Source organism: Jaculus jaculus, chromosome 1 (assembly GCF_020740685.1).
Source record: "Jaculus jaculus isolate mJacJac1 chromosome 1, mJacJac1.mat.Y.cur, whole genome shotgun sequence".
NCBI lineage: Eukaryota > Metazoa > Chordata > Mammalia > Rodentia > Dipodidae > Jaculus > Jaculus jaculus.
Window position 1 is genome coordinate 336087519 of NC_059102.1, and position 17347 is coordinate 336104865.

Below are 17347 nucleotides of genomic sequence, written 5' to 3' on the forward strand. Positions count from 1 at the left end.
TGGGGAGGATAGAACTCAGGTGAGCAGGCTTGCAAGCAAGTGCCTTCAGCCACTGAGCCACTGCCTAGCCTCTCAGCTGTTTTTAATGTTTCAACATAGCATAGTCATTAATTAAAATAGGAATTAGTTTATATATTAATAATTTTCCAACAGTTCACAAATCTTAGTGGCTGTTAGTCATTTAAAGAGAATTTTTATTTTTTATTTACTTGTTGATTATGATTTTTATCTTCTATTTGACTAGCTGAATTACCAATGCTGTACAGTTTGAGTCTTCTGTCTGCCCTTTTTTGGGGGGGGGTTGGTTTGGTTAGGGTCTTGCTGTAACCTAGGCTGACCTGGAATTTACCTATGTAGTCTCAGAGTGGCCTCGAGGTCATGGCGGTCCTCCTGCCTTTGCCTCTTGAGTGCTGGGATTAAAGGCATGCGCTGCCATGCCTGGCTACCTTTTTGAGTTGGGAGGCATAGGTATTGGTGAGGTTACAGGAGGTATAGCTGTAATTACAGCTCCCTACTTCTATAGGTAAGAGGATACTGAAGCATAATTATGTCATGTATTCAGAAAAATGATGGATTAGGATTAAGTCCTTGTACTGATAATCTGGTCATAAAACCTATTTTATTAAACAATATCATAAAGGTTGAGGCTGATATTAAACCATTTATATGGAATTTGTTAGCTGCTTATTTGATAATCACAAAGAAATTTTATATTTAAAGCTGCCTGGTACATTTCTAGCTAGGAAGCAAAAGGAAATTTCCAATATATTAAAATGTAGTTGATAAAATAACTTCTCTAAAAAGAGTTCATCTTCTCAATCCCTTGTCCAGTGCTTTGCACATAGGTAGAACCTCGGGGATGTTTGCATTGAATATCTGGGCAGAGAAAGAGAGAAGGATATGATGGGAAATATGCCAGTTGATGACATGTCGAGCAGAGCCCATGTGGTCATTTTCTATAAAGTAATAGGCCCGATTGTTTGATTCTTGATGAACAAAATGCATTCTTGGTGTATGTTACAATTGCAGGCTATTCTGTGCCAGAAGGATAGCTGCGACACTAAAGATCCAGCAGTATGCATTTCAGATGTGCCAGGGAAAACACACGCGCAGGGCACTGATCAGATCTGTGGTGAGGATGTTCAGCAGAACCTTGGTCTAGAGACTGGAATTATCAAGCTGGAGAGAGGCAGGTTCACCAGAGAGAGGTGCAGTGAGCAATCCGTAGAGAGCAACTGTGAGACACCTGTAGAAGACAAAACCCAGGACTGTTCTGATTTGTTCTCTGTTCCTAATCCTATGGAGGTTCTGGATAATCAGGTTCAGAGTCTCCAACTGCAAGAAGAGGCATCAGGTGAGAATTTGAAGCTACTTCAAGCAATAGAGGACTGGGACAAAAAAATTGAAAGTTTGCTAAATGAAATAAAAGAGGTAGATTCAAAACTTAGTGTACGGGAAATACAGCTAAAGACCAAGATTGAAACATTCATTCAACTGGAGAAAATAGTTAAGGAACTCAAGAAGGACAAATCTGATTTCAGTGAAAAATTGGAGTCCTTTTCTTGTAACCAGGAGTTAGGCCAAATAGAAAGTTCAGAAGGCCTCTGTTCTAAGTTAGAAATGGGAGCAGATGAATCACTGAATGAAGTTGTTGAAGGTACTATAGCCAATATGGAAAACAACTGGAAAGAGAGGTTTCTTGAAGTGGAGAACGAGCTGACCAGGGTCAAATCCGAGAAAGCTAGACTTGAGCAATGCTCTTTCTCTCTGGAAGCTGACTTAGAGGTGGTGCAAGCAGAGAAGTTGTGTTTAGAAAAAGACAATGAAAATAAGCAGGAGATTATTGTACATCTTGAAGAAGAGCTGTCTGTGGTCTCAGGTGAGAGAAACAGGCTTCATGGAGAGTTAGATACTGTGTCAGAAGAAAACAAAGCACTGGGTCAGATGTCTGAAAAGATGAAGGAGAAAATACAAGAGCTGGAATCTCACCAAAGGGAGAGTGTTTATCACATTGAGATGGTGGAGGCTGAGGTCAAGGACAAAACAGAACTCATTCAGACTCTGTCCTCTGAAGTGAGCGAGCTGACAAGAGAGAGAACTCATCTCCAGGAGCAACTTCAGGCTTTGCAGAAGGACACACAGGCTTTATCTTTGGCAGTGGGTGAGCTGGAAAGCCAAATTGGACAACTGAATAAAGAAAAGGAATCACTGGCCAGAGAGTCCAAAAACCTACAGGATAAATTGAGTGAGTCAGAACACGAAAAGCTGAGCATCTCCAAAGCCTTGGAGGTTGCATTGATGGAGAAAGGTGAGTTTGCAGGGAGGCTGGGCTCAACCCAGGAAGAGGTGCACCAACTGAGAAAAGGCATCGAGAAACTAAGTGTCCGCATTGAGGCTGATGAAAAGAAGCAGCTCCTCGTTGTAGAGAAGCTGAAAGAAAGCCAGCGAGAAAATGACTCGCTGAGGGACAAGGTTGAGAACCTGGAAAGGGAATTGCAGATGTCAGAAGAAAACCAAGAGCTGGTGATTCTTGATGCGGAGAATTCCAAAGCAGAAGTGGAGACTCTGAAAGCCCAAGTAGATGAGATGGCTGAAAGTCGAAGAGCTTTTGAATTAGACCTTGTTGCAGTTAGGTCTGACAAAGCTGATCTCACACGGCAGTTGCAGGAGCAGCAGGGAAAAGTATCAGAACTGGATGCGTTGGTCACTTCATTGAGAAGTCTGCTGGAGGACAAGGACCGGGCCAGAGCGCAGATGGAGGAAGAAGCTAAAGCAGCTGTACAGACACTTCATACACAGCTTCAAGAGCTCAGTGAGGAAGTAGCCGCTCTGTGGAGAGATGACAGCACCTGCGAGGATCCAGGTGCAGACCTGTCAGGGGAGGCTGTGTGCCAGCTGAGATGTAGCATTGAAAAGCTGAAAGTCCACATACAAGCCAATGGGAAGAAGCAGCTACGGATCGTAGAACAACTGAAGGACAGTCAGCATCGTGCAGATTTGCTTAAAGATAGAATTGAGAAACTGGAACGAGAACTGGAGCTATCACAGAAAAACCAAGAGCTTATGGTTCTTGAGGCTGAGAATTCCAAAACAGAGGTTGAGACTCTGAAAGCAGAAATACAAGGGATGGCCCAAAACCTGCGAGACTTGGAGTTAGAATTTATTAATACCAGGTCTGAAAATGAAAATCTCACAAAAAAATTACAAAAAGAGCACGAACGAGTATCTGAATTAGAAGTAAGAAGTTCTTCAGTTGAAAACTTACTCCAAGAAAAAGAGCAAGAAAAAGTACAGATAAAAAAAGAATCTGAAGTTGCAGTGGAGATGCTCCAAACCCAATTAAAAGAACTTAATGAGAGAATGGTCACCTTGTGTAATGACCAAGAGACCCATAAAACCACAGAGCAGAATCTGAATAGTCAAGTATGTTCTCTTGAGCTTGAGAAGGCTCAACTGCTGCAAGACCTTGATGAGGCTAAGAGTAATTACCATAATTTGCAGTCTTCTATGGAAGGCCTCATTCAGGAAGTAGAAGATAGCAAACAGAAACTGGAGAAGACGACTGAAAAGTTCTGCAGGTTAGAAGGCCAGCTTAAAGACCAGAAGCAGCTCATCTCTCAGCTTGCCCAGCTGGAAGGAGAACAGCAACTTTGGCAGAAAGAGAAACTAGAACTGAGAAATCTGACCAAAGAACTGGAGCAGAAGGTCCAAGTGCTACAATTCAAAAATGGCACTTTACAGGGTGCCTTTGAGGAGCTGCAGAAGTCTTGCAACGATCTAGAGAGTGAGCTTGAATTGATGAGAATGGAGAAGACGTCCCTTGTTGAAAGAGTAAGTGTTTTCAAGGGTTTTGTCTTTTATAACTTGTAAGAGATGGCTGTTAGTTTAGGGGTAATGAGACAGTGCCAGGCTGCTTTGTCTTCAGAGGGTAGGTGCATTACAGCAGAACTTCAGCAGAGGCATGTTCCTAGCAGATTCGGTGGCATAGGAGAGGTAGTAGAGGTCTAGGAACTAATGACAAGCAAAGGTACTAAATAAATTAAAAATAAGACCTTTCCTTAGAACATTCTCTATTAATCAAACTAAAATGTTTATGAAGTATTTTAAGACTTAGTATCTGTCCTTATTCTTTTTTTTCCCCTTTCTTTTCTCCTCTCTTCTTTCTCCTTTCCTTTCCTTTCTCCTTCCCTTCTTCCCTTCCCTTTCCTTTCTTCTTCCCTTCTTCCCTTCCCTTCTTCCTTTCTCCTTCCCTTCTTCCCTTCCCTTCTTTCTTCCCTTTTTCCTTTCCTTTTTTGAGGTAGGATCTTGCTCTAGTCCTTAATCCTGGGTTTCACTATATAGTCTCAGGATGTCTTCAAACTCAAGGCCATCCTCCTATCCTACCTTTGCCTCTTGAGTGCTGGGATTAATGGTGTGTAGCACCATGGCCAGCAAGCAGAAAGACGAGACAGAGAATGGTCATGCCAGGGCCTCCAGTCACTGCAGACAAACTCCAGACACATGTCTCACATTGTGCATCTGGCTCTACGTAGGTATCGGGGACTCGAACTCCTGTTGTTAAGCTTTGTTGGCATACCTTAGCTAAGCCGTCTTTCCACCCCCCTTGTTCTTTCTTATTGCTATCTTTTATAAAGGAAGCTTATTAGTTTATTTTGTAGATGTCATTGAGTGAATTAGTAAAGGGAGAGTTAGGCTTCTTGATGAAGACTAAAGTAAGTTATATCCAAGTGATATATTTGATTAAACAGGCCACCCAAAACATATTAACAAAGATTAAATTTCAGGTGAACACAATGGTTACAGAGGAAGCCAAGCTACAGAAGGAAATGGAAGAGATGGTGCAGAAAACAACAGAGCTGAAAGAAGAATTCATTACAGAGAAGAATAGGCTAACTGAAGAATCACAAGTGTTGGTAGAAGAACTGAAGAGTGCCAAAGTGAGTTTCTCTGTGACAGGGTCATTATGCTCTATAATTTGGTGTGTACACTGATGATTGTGTAGTGTACCAAACTGTTTGTTTATTGGGGGCAAAAAAGGCTTATATTGTACTTAGATTTATATGACTTGTAACCATGTAGCACTGACATGGGCCTTGATGGAGCCATGAGATGTTGTCTTAGAATCTGTCATGATTGTGTGGTACTGAGAGAGGCAATGTCACAATCCCACTTTCTACTAGGGAGACTTTGGGAACTGAATAGAGAGAGGTATTGTTTTGTGGATGTTCTACTTTAAACAATTTTAAATATATGATTCTTTAATGTGTCTCATAATTGTTTTTTCAAATGCTTCTAAAAGCAAATTCAAGGTTTAAAGTGAAATTATATTTGTTTTGTAGAGAGACCATTTTAAATATGTAAATCAGCTAGAGAAACAGTTTGAACGTGCTCAAGGGAAAATAAAGTTGTTGCTCAAATCCTGTAAACAGATGGAAGGAGAAAATAAAATGTTGCAGAAAGAGATCTCCCAACTTGAAGCTGCTCAGAAGCAGAAATCAGGTGGGTGCTAGCCGGGGCATCTCAGCGTAAGAGCACACTTGCCATATGATGCCTAGAAACCATTTTTAGTACTCTATTCTGAATTAATGTTCATTTCATCATTTTCTCATCTCTGAATTTTGGCTTTATTTTGGGGTCATTGTAGGACTCTGAATGAAGCCTACATTTTGAAATAGTTATTTCTTCTCTATCACAAACAGCAGAGGAAGACCTGATAGTTCTTTCTTTGCTCACATACCATAAATAGTGTGGATCTGTCCTCTAGACAGAGCTTGGCAGGGCTGGTCAGTGGTCTTCTATGTTGTGAAATGTACTGGGAGTAGGTTTGAGGTTCTAGGAGTTTCATCATGGATTCAATACTACCCATGGCAGCATTAAGTTGACTGAGGCTCCTGCCTTTCTACAGTTCTCTCATACTCATGTCCACCAGCTCCTGTGTTGCCTCCTAATGGTTTTTTATAGCCTTTTGGGACTTGCCTTGTCATTGGCTACCACTCTTCTCCCAAAGCCATGCCACAGAGACCTCATAATAATTACTTAAATTATTTGCTCACTTGTAAAAGGATGGATAGAGGAAAGGTGAAATATAAGAAGTTGATTTACTTGCTAGACTGTTCTGATGTGCTATTTCCCCAATAAGAGATGTTTGAACTGTAAGAACACAGATAGTGTTACCTAGCCCCTCTGAGGAGTTCAAAGAGCAGGTTTAAGGTTATCTGCTTCAAAATGCCCATTGTTAATTGGAACATCAGCAAGTTATGTGTGATGTGTCACTTTATTTTGGACAGATTCTCTTGTGGATAATAATGTGGACAAATTAATGACTGAGATCAAAGAGCTGAAAGAAACTCTTGAAGAAAAAACCAAGGAAGCAGATGAATACTTGGATAAGTACTGCTCACTGCTTATCAGCCATGACAAGTTAGAGAAAGCCAAAGAGATGCTAGAAACACAAGTTACTCATCTGCATTCACAGCAGTCTAAACGTGATCTCCAGAGTCCATTGCTAAACTCAGCTGCTCCAGGACCATTTACAACTCCTTCTGTTGGTGAGAAGTTATCCTCTGGACGAAATAAAGCTTCAGGCAAGAGGCAGAGGTCCACGGGGATGTGGGAGAAAGGTGGGGCGCCAACACCTCCCACACCAGAGACCTTTTCTAAAAAAAGTAGGAAAGCAATCAAAACTGCAGTTCTTTGTGCTGATAATGAAGAAGACATTGAGTTTGAGCCAGAGGGACTCCCAGAAGTTGTAAAGAAAGGTATGTGTTCTTCATAACACTTAAAAATTACAGGACCGAGGATAGGACATCTGCTTGACAGGCTTGAGACCAAGAATGTCCAATCTCTGTACCCAAAACCACAAATTGATTGATTGATTTACTTGTTTGAGATAGAGAAAGAGGTGGAGAGAGACTGGGCACACCAGGGCCTCTAGCCACTGAAAACAAACTCCAGATGCATGTGCCACTTTGTGCACCTGGTTTACTTGGGTCCTGGGGAACTGAATCAGGGTCCTTTGCTTTGCAGGCAAGCTCCTAAAGTGGTAAGCCACCTTTTTTTTTTTTTTTTTTCTGTATAAAAGTTCACATACAGAAAGAAGTATTCTCTTTCATTTTTTAGATTATTATTCAGTAACCCTAACTGACCCTTAGATACTAGTCTGTTTTTAAGTTGGTATGGCCATGTGAGAGTGATGAATTAATGTCAGTGCTTCAAAGAGAGTTGGCAGGTTTGTAAATATTAAAAATCTGCTTAGAAATCTTTTCTTTTTAAATGTTTTTTTAATTTCTTGTTTATTTTTATTTATTTATTTGAGAGTGACAGACGGAGAGAGAAAGAGACAGATAGAGAGAGAAAATGGGCACACTAGGGCCTCCGGCCTAGAAATCTTTTCTTTTTAATCGAGGAGATCCCTTAGTCAAGTTTTCCTTTCTTGAGCCATGCTGGGCACAGGTGGTATGCAAACTGGACGATGGGCTAACCTCTGAGAATAAGAGTTTTAAAAGTTTATAGTAACTTGACATTGTTGTAGTCTGCAAGCATACATATTTTGGCCCTATTGATTCAGTCTATTTGTGTGTGTGTGTGTGTGTGTGTGTGTGTGTGTGTGTGTGTGTGTGTGTGTCTTGAGACAATGTCTCCTCATATAGTTCGTTCAAGTTGTCATAGTTCAGGCTGGCCTTGAAAACAGTCATTTCTTATCTCTGCCTCCTGAGTCCATGGATTACAGCCATGTTCCACCATGCCTAGCTTTAATTTCATTTACTATGTACAAAATTTTAGTGGCTGAGGAGATAGTTTGCCTCACAATTGTGAATACCTGAGTTGAGATCTCCAGACCTCTCATGGAAAAGTAAGATACCATGGTCTTTTCTGTAATCCCAGCATGCATATGGTGAGATGGGAGGTGAAAACAGAATTTCCCAGAAAATCATGGGTTAGAAACCCTGGCAAAGGGAGCAGTGAACAGGGTGGAAGGCAAGGACTAACACCTTAAAGTTGTCCTGACCTGCTCCTGTCTGTCGTGTGTACACACACATCACGTGTCCCCTCCCTCAAACACAGCGTCCCCAAACCAAAACTGATTCTTTATCATAGATGGTTGGAGAGACAGTGTTTTAAGTTACTGTAGCCCTCAAATATTTAGCTATCTCTGTGATGGGAGATTTTATTTTATTTTTTGAGGTAGGGGCTTGCTGTAGCCCAGGCTGACATGGAATTCACTCTAGTTTCAGGGTATTCTCAAACTCATGGTGATCCTCCTGATGGGAGATTTTATTTGTAAATAAAAAAATTTCCTTTAGTTAGCTGTGAAGACAGTTGTGGAGTGAGGTGTGCTTTCTCAGGATCTTTGAGGTTGGCCTTCTCTCTGTGTAATCAGTCAGGTCAGTTCCTCTCTGGGAGATGTGAGCAACTTCGGAGTCATTCTTTGGAATGTCAGTTTGATGCTCTACCTGGCCCTACACGAGACTGGCACTGTTAGTTTACAAATTTTCCCTTCAACCAAGAGCTGACCTTTTTCCTTTTTCATGTGACCCTCTTTTCTTTAATATAATATAATAGGGCCTGCTGATGCTTTTAGGTCTTAGAAAAATGAAAGAAGATTTATATAGAAGTAGTAGAACCTTGTTTTTCTGTACAATGTGATTCTTCCTCCCTTTTGCCTGTTGTAGATTTTTTAAAAAGAAATGTATTTTATTTATTTATTTATTAGAGAGAGAGAGGGAGAGAATGGACGCGCCAGGGCCTCCAGCCACTACAAATGAATTCCAGATGTATGCGCCCCTTGTGCATCTGGCTTACGTGGGTCTTGGAGACTTGAACCAAGATCCTTTGGCTTTGCAGGCAAACATCTTAACCGCTAAGCCATCCTTCCAGCCCAATTTTTTAAAAAGTTTTTAATAAGATATGACTTGCTAGTTTTTCATTTAATTTGGTGATTCCGCAAATTGAAGTTTAATATGTTGTCCCTGGTGTCAGGGGAGAAAGTGTTATTTTGTAGTTACCTTAATCTTTGTGAAAACTTGTAGATTCACGAAGACCTGGGCTCTGTCCCCAGTTTGGCAGTAGCAGCAACAACAAAAACAAAAACAAAAAACTTTGCCAAGAGAATGCTATTTTTATTGTACATAAAATTGAACCTACCAGTGTTGATGGGAAGCTTTTCTGCCCTTTAGGTTTTGCTGACATCCCAACAGGGAAAACAAGCCCGTATGTCTTGCGGAGAACAACCATGGCAACCAGGACTAGCCCCCGCCTTGCTGCACAGAAGATTGTCCAGTCCTCCCTAACTCAGGGCAAAGAAAATGTTGCAGAGTCCTCAAAACCAACAGCTGGTGGCAGCAGATCACACAAGGTAAAGCTGAATATCATCTCCTGTGTGGCATTCTGGGAATTGGTGTTAACTGAGCCAGGTTGTATGCTTTTGAGCAAACCCAAGGCTACCCATCACGTTGTCCTAAGGTCCAGTCTTATCTTCTTCCCAAAGGGCTACTTATAAATAGCTTGCTAGGAAATGGTACTGCTCCAGGAAAACTCAGTGCATTTGTCAGAAAGCTCCAAGCTTGACTGCTGAAGAATTTGAAAAGGTAGTTTTCATTATGGTCACAAGCTTTACACACACTCAGATTTTTCACACTCATTTGTTTCCCTAGCTTCTAATTCTTTATGGCTTTTATTAATTTTTCATTTTCTGCAAAATAACTAATAAAAATAGATGCTTCTGTGAACTTCTTTGTTGTGACTATGGAAGATAGATCAGGATCTTAATGGCCTCTGTGCATCTTATGAACAGCCTGGAAAGTATTAAAGTATGTATGGAAAATATTTGTTAAACTGATTTTGTTCCAGATACTATGACTCATTTCTGCAGCTACCATTTATGTATGCATCATCAATGTATTTTATCATACATGTGTTTTTTCTGTTGTTGTTTGTATGGAGACAGGGTCTCCTTATATCCCAGGATGACCTAGAACTTGCTATGTAGTAGCGAATGACCTTGAACTACTCATTCTTCTGGCTCCACCTCTATCAGTGCTGTGAAACGGGCATGAGCTACCATATCCTGTTTATACAGGAGTAGAAATTGAACACAGGCAAGCACTCTTATCCACTGAGCTACATCCCTGGCCCTCTATTCAGCTCTTTCTCATTAATCCATAGCAGTATGGTAAGAATGAAGAAAGTGAGACTGAAGACTTAAACTCTTCAGGTTTACTCCTTACTCTCTTAATTTCCTTCCACACCCACCCTCCTACCACATATTTGTTTCTCAGTCTGGGAAGTGCTTGGGAATAATACTGGAAACTGCTAGAGTAGCTTGAAGAAGTCTACAATTTATAAGAGAGCAAGCATGTCCTTTGAAGATTTGGGGTAAGAAAATGCAGACATCGTGAATATTTGTATCAAAACAAGAAAACATTTGCAGATTGGTTTGTTTCAGTTGATGTATAAGAGTAAGAAAGAGTCTTAGGATTTTTGTTTTGTTTTTTTGTTTTTCGAGGTAGGGTCTCACTCAAGCCCACACTGACCTGGAACTTTCTCTGTAGTCCCAAGTTGACCTTGAACTCACAGCAGTCTCCGCTTCTGCCTCCTGAGTGCTGAGATTAAAGGTTTGCACCACCTTGTCCAGCTCGGTCTCAAGATTTTCTTTCACTCTGAAGTGGAGCCATTCATTCCTTGTATTAGAAAGAGTATGCCATTTTTGTGCTCTTTCCTCCATTCCCCAGATACCAATTCTGCCTGTCTCTCATCTGGGTATAATTGCTAAACACAGTCAACAACAATGCTGAGAAATAGTGTGTTGTGGAGTGGTTCCTATCTTTCCTATGATGACAAGAAAGAAATGCTGTTTAAAACAGTGCATGCCCCCAAAAGAGTGAAGCTAGGAAGCTTTGCCAGAACGGTTAGCCACAGGATAGCCACTGGGCCGCTTTGCCAAGAGTCAGCTTTGAGTTCCTGGTATGTGCTGCCATTTATTAAATGAGTGACTGGGAAATCTCCTTCCCCCTCAGTAATACTCATGCCATATCTATACTCATCTGTTTGAGATTTAAACACTGCAAGTGAAGCATTTGACTCCCTTAAGATAGGAAACTAGGTACTTAGCGTGGACTGCACGGTCACAAGGCAGCTCCCTTGTTTTACTACTTGCTCAAATGTCTGTGTTCTGATTGCAGAAGGAGTAGGTAGCTGATTATGTCTGATTTATCTGTATCTTCCTGTCTAATGAACATTCTGGGCATTCAACAAATATCTGCTGAATGTATGGAGCTGTGATTATTATCTTGAAGTGTCTTTTTATAAAGGTAAGTTAGGAAGTAGTCATGAAGTCACCACATGGGTCTTTTTCTTCCCTCTTTCTTTTATGAGGAAATGATGATAAAAGCAGCTTGTGTGTGTTGTTCAAATTTATTATCTAGAAAAAAGAGTTTTGCACACTAGGGGGCCCATGCTCTACACTGCCGTGGAGCTTCTTGGAACAGAGCAGTAACTATGGTTTCTTGCAGATTTGTGTTTTCTGCATGTGCTACGTGCAGTCCATTTGGCACCAGTAGTTATAAATTGCTAAGCAATTTTGTGTGCTGGCAAATAAGTTGTGAGGGGTTTGTCCTGAGAAGAGGGTATAGGGTATGATAAGATTCACATTCTTCAAAACCTAGCCTAGTTATTTAAGTTTAAGTCAGCATTTTCTCAGTTGCTGTTTAAAGCTCACTTGAGCTTATAAGTGCATGCTATCATTCACTTAAAAATTCAAAACTTGGGAGCCAGGCATGGCAGTACACTCCTTTAATCCCAGCATTTGGGAGGCAGAGGTAGGAGGATCACCATGAGTTCGAGGCCACCCTGAGACTACATAGTAAATTCCAGGTCAGTCTGAGCTAGATCTTAGCTTGAACCACTCCCCCGCCCCACCCTCCCCAAAACATCAGAACTCGGGACTGTGAGCTCTCCTCTAAGGTGAGAACTATTTGAGATAATTTTTTGCTAACATCTGAGTTCAAGGGGGATGAATGGGCAAAATGCATTGAGTGAGCATCATTTTGTTTATTTGGTCACTGAAGAAGTCCAAGAAATTCTCATCTGGGGACCAGAGAGCTAGTAATTGTAGATTTGATCTCATAAACATGGACTTGGTCATTGCAAGTTGGACTGGCCACTAAATTGTAAGCTCATCATGCATGGCTTTGGTGCAGTTTCCTCCCCTTCCCCCAGGTAGTCCGTTTGTCTCTCTTATGTGGACATAACTCCTGCTGCCTAACAACAATGCTGAGGAGTGGGTTCTCTATGAGAACAAGAGCTGCCTAAAATAGTGAGTGCCCCGAAAGTAAAGCTAGGAATATCAGTCTTCAGTTTTGTGGTGACCTTGGATTTTTTTTCCCCTGCTAGTAAGGTTTGTGTCACAGAACCATCCATATCTTGTTCTCATTTTCTCCCCATTGTGGCTGCTGATAATCATGGTAAGATTGGGTAAGGCTGTACTATCTTTTTTAAAAAAATTTTTCTTAATTTTTACTAACATTCCATGATTATAAAAAATATCCCATGGTAATACCCTCCCTCCCCCTGACTTTCCCCTTTGAAATTCCATTCTCCATCATATTCCCTCCCTGTCTCAATCAGTCTTTTCTTTTGATGTCATGATCTTTTCCTCCTCTTATGATGGTCTTGTTTAGGTAGTGTCAGGCACTATGACATCATGGATATCGAGGCCATTTTGTGTCTGGAGGGAGCACATTGTAAGGAGTCCTACCCTTCCTTTGGCTCTTACATTCTTTCTGTCACCTCTTCCACATTAGACCCTGAGCCTTGGAAGGTGTGATTGAGATGTTACTCAGTACTCTAGTCACTTCTTTCCAGCATTATGATACCTTCTGAGTCATTCCAAGATCACTGCCATCTGAAAAGAGAAGATTCTCTACCCAAAGTGAGAGTAGCGTTAATATAAGGCTATAAATATTAAGAGAAGTGCTTCCTGGGCAGTTTGATAAGCTTGGTATGTACATTTATCCAGACATCAGCAGATGTTACACCCCTAGGGCTCATTACTACCCTGTCAGTATCAGGGATGTATTCCCTCCCATGGAGCGGGCCTCCAGTCCAATTGGAGGGCAGTTGGTTTCCACCATTGCAGACGTGCCACTATTGCACCCGTTGGCTCATTTGGCCTGGCTGGCCAATTATAAGGCTTGCAGTGTCCACTGTTGAGTATCTTCACTGGTGATATCTCTTTCTCTCATTGAACTGCATGTAGAATGGCTTCTTCCATCTTTCTGTCAGCTGGTCTACATGGGGGAGGTTATCAGCTCAGTTCCAGCAGGATTTCTCAGTGGACTTGCAGCCCAAGCATGTGGAGTCTTCAGCAACAGGCTGTACTATCTTAACAGATTAAAAACTTAACTCATTTATCCCTCATCTGATTGTGGATCATTTGGAAGGTAACATTTACATGAAGATTAATCCACAGTGTTAATTGTGATCAGAGTGTAATTTACACAATCAGTATGCAAGAAATTGAGCCTGGAGGGAGAAGCTAGAGAATGTACTTTAGGGATTTGACTGGGATGAAGTCTTGTTGACTCAATTCATTATTCCCTTTGCGGTCAGTCCTCCCCCTTTCAATTACCTTTTCTTCCTCCTTTCAACCTCTCTGTGAATCTAAGATCTGATACACCTACATCTGGAAGTTTAAGTGAAATGCTTGCCTCTGATATCTCTATTTCTCCTAAGGGGTGGGGGATGAATAGTGACACTCTGAGTTTTTTTCCTTCAACTTTCCATGGATGGTAATTTTCCACTAACTCCTAGTCCTACAAAGGCCCCTCCCTCCCTTCTTTTCCCCACTGCTGTACACATGATCTGAGATAGAAGCAAGTTCTCCAGCATTTGATCTGCTGGCCACATTCACTGTGTTTTCTGTAATGAAAAGTGTTTAACTGCCCTTTAATGTTCCATACATCCTATGTAAAGAATATAAATGGAAAAATAATTTCCATTCTTGTTTCAGAAGGAGGTTCAAGGTCATTTGCCTCTGGAGTATCTGTCACGTAGTTACTTTCTGACATCTATACAAAATACCTATCTGCCCTTGTTATAGACAAGTCTTTCTTTTTTTTCTTATATTTATTTAGTTTTTTTTTTCTTTCGTGCCATACTGAATGGAATTGAATCTGTGACTTCATGAATGTTAGACAAGTGCTCTACCACTGAGCTACATCCTCAACCCTTTTTAAAAATTTTATTTTGAGACACCCAAGTTACCCAGACTGGCCTGGATTAGAGCTAACATCTTCCTGCCTTGGTCTCCTGAGAGCTGGCATGATAGGCCTATGCCACCAGGAGATGTGCCTCAGTCTCTTGGGCTCAACTAGACCTTCTGCTTCACCTCACAAGTAGCTATAACTGTAATTGTGTACCATCACACCCACTCCATGTTACCCTCCTTTTCTTTTCTTTTTCTTTTTGAGGTAGTGTCTCACTCTCGCCTAGGCTGGCCTAGAACTAACTTTTTTCACTATTAGATGATCTCTCAATCACCCTTGGCTCACCAGCCTCCACACCCTCTCAGTAGTTTCTTAAGGTCTCAGACTCTTTGAGACAGAGTTATTTTCTTCTAAAAGATAGTATATTGTAGAGAGGGTTCATTTTCCACACATTATTATTGGGTAGTGTCCTCTACTAAAATCCAAACCCAGTATGAGGAGAACGATTAAAATACTGTCATAGAGGACCAGGTCTTTGGTGTTGGATGTGTAAGTATAGCTTCTGCCCTGGAATGTGTTCTTTGTGAATGCAGCAGGGATTCATTCAAGAGCAAGGAGGCAACTTTTAGTTTTTAATTAGGAATTTATTGCACATTTACTATGTCAGTAATTTACATGGTCAGGCACATGGTGGGTGTTCGGAATCTTTGTTGTCAGAGGGCTTACCTTCTGTTCTGAAATGCCAGACTTGCCTGGGCACAAGGCTTTGGTCATCAGTGTCAGAGGAGAAGTTTGGGGTTTGTTAGAGGTTATGTGTGACATCCTAACTCTATTAGGTGTAGTCTGTTCTGGGAGAAGAAAGTAGTAAACCTGTCCTATGGAAGAGCTCACACCTGGGTGGCAGTGTCATAGGAATGTGAATGTGAGCTGGGCCTACTGGCATACATTTGTAACTCTTGCTACTTGGGAGGCCGAGGCAGGAAGCTTACAAGTTCAAGGCCTTGTTGGCTTACAGAATGAGTTTGAGGCTAGCCTGAGTAACTTAGTGAGACTCTCTGGAGATGTAGCTCAGTGTTGGACTCTTTGCCCTCGGTTCAGTCCTCAGTACTGCAAAGCAAAATAAAAATTAAAGTTAAAAAAAAAAAAAAAGCTGCCGGGCATGGTGGCACACACCTTTAATCCCAGCACTCAGGAGGCAGAGGTAGGAGGATCACCATGAGTTGGAGGCCACCCTGAGAATACAGAGTGAATTCCAGGTCAGCCTAGACTAGAGTGAAACCCTACCTTGAAAAACCAAAAAAAAAAAAAGCAATATGGATTGGATTTAACCCTCTAACAGATGTGTATGTTGCAGGCCAAAGCTGCTCAGCCAAGCCCAGCGGACTCAGGCATTGTCTTCCCAGAACTGCCAGTGAAGTCTCTCACGACCAATAATGTTCCTGACAGAAGCTCTGCGGAGAGCCCTAGGGAGGGCCTGAGAACCAAGCGGGAATGCCTCACTGCCCCCTCGCCAGACACCAGACCTGACGCCAAGAGCAGTGAAAACTGCCGGGTCCAGTGAGGAGCTTAGAAGGTGGTGGTAGTCAAAAGATGACATTCTGCTAGTGGGGACTTTGCTTTATCAGCAAGCACTGGATCAAATGAGGAAAAACTAACTCCTTCTATTCTGTCATTTATAGGTCTCCCATGTGTGGACCTTGGAAAAGTTTGAAAGCACTGATGTCCTAGTTGTCCTTTATCATTAATCTCTACTTTAGAGTAGATGGTACTTGATAGAAATGCGTAAGAATGTGGGACAGGTAATTAATTAGCTTTTACGTGCAAAAAAAAAATGAAAACTTGTTATGCATGAAATAAGTTTAGATCACAAGTATGCACTGAATAAAATGAAGAGAACTATGTTACATGTTTCTAAGGAAAGTCTGTATATGTAGGTATGTTTATCTTTTTCTTCTAGTGTTTTATAAATTGTTGTTTCTGTATATATGTGTGTGTATATATATATATGTGGGGGGCTAGTGAGAGGAGTGTATTTATTTCTAGTTAGTTTGCATGTGGTCTTCTTAGAGGTGGCATAGATCATGTTCACTGTCATTGTGATATTTTTTTTCCTTTAAGACCAGTACAGTTTGATATATCTGGTGATGTATTAAAATACATTCTAATAAAAATTATCTTTTTGCAAAATTTATTCCCTAAATATGAAGATATGAATATTCACACTATTTCTTGCTAAATAAAACAGCCTCTTATAAAAGTGAAAATATTAGAACAAATGAAACAGATCTTTGAATGTATGATACCAGTTATATAAGATGACTTAGGATGTTGGTTATAAAGGTTGTATGGGAATATAACCTGTCCTGCTCAGTGTCTGGAGTGTGCTCATTAATCACATTACCAAGGCTACAGGTGTGGGGTATTTTCCATCAGTCTACTGATGATAGAGCTTTAAAAATATGCAGGTATTTTGTCCTATATCAGATCTTTTGTTTAATTTTATGTTTTTTCAAGGCCTGATCTCACTCTAGCCCAGGAATTCACTATGTAGTCTCAAGGTGATCTTGAACTCCCAGTAATCCTCCTACCTCTGCCTCCCAAGTGCTGGCATTAAAGGCGTGCGCCAACACACCCAGTTTCTATATCACATCTTTTTGACTTGAGTGAGCCCTTTTATCATTGAATCAAGGTAAACATATTTTGGAAATGAGTAGTAGATTATTTGTCCTTGACTTTCAGTTCAGATTGATACTGAACCCTTCAAAAACACCGTTATTTTCTGTTGTAGATTTGTCCCTTGTGTGGGGCCCTCTGGTGGAGTAGTGGTTCTGAGCTTCTTAGTCTTCATTTACTGAAAGCGACATCCTCCTTTCCTTTGATTAAGCTGCTGGGAATTGTGGTCTGGTAGAAAGAGCATGCTCAGGAATGGCCTGGAATAGACACTACTGGGATGTCTTTGTGACTGAAGGGTCCACTCAGTAGGCATTGCTTGGTAATTTCTTGGGTCCTTGAGTGTGTCTTCATCCTAGGTGAGCTGTGGCTCCTTTTATTATGTGGACTACTTCTGTACCCAAGCACAGTCAGTCTAGTCATCTCTTGGTGAGTACAAGGCTAATAAACACAGCCAAAGAGTCAAGAAAGGA

The 17347-nt window shown here is 41.2% G+C and overlaps 1 protein-coding gene across 3 annotated transcripts in view; it reads left to right on the top strand.

The window, feature by feature from the left end:
- The window catches only part of Cenpf (centromere protein F), a 63473-nt gene extending 47082 nt beyond the window's left edge, over positions 1-16391 (top strand). The window contains exons 13-19 of one of the 3 annotated variants that reach the window (XM_045146125.1): positions 1030-3831; positions 4785-4937; positions 5340-5499; positions 6288-6758; positions 9177-9355; positions 15544-15777; positions 15884-16391. In XM_045146125.1, coding sequence (XP_045002060.1) covers positions 1030-3831; positions 4785-4937; positions 5340-5499; positions 6288-6758; positions 9177-9355; positions 15544-15765 — 3987 coding nt within the window. In that variant the 3' untranslated portion in view covers positions 15766-15777; positions 15884-16391. Of the gene's footprint in view, positions 1-1029; positions 3832-4784; positions 4938-5339; positions 5500-6287; positions 6759-9176; positions 9356-15543 lie in introns of all 3 variants that reach the window. The other 2 variants (XM_045146123.1, XM_045146127.1) reach the window with 2 other exon arrangements.
- Positions 16392-17347: the final 956 nt, after the last annotated feature.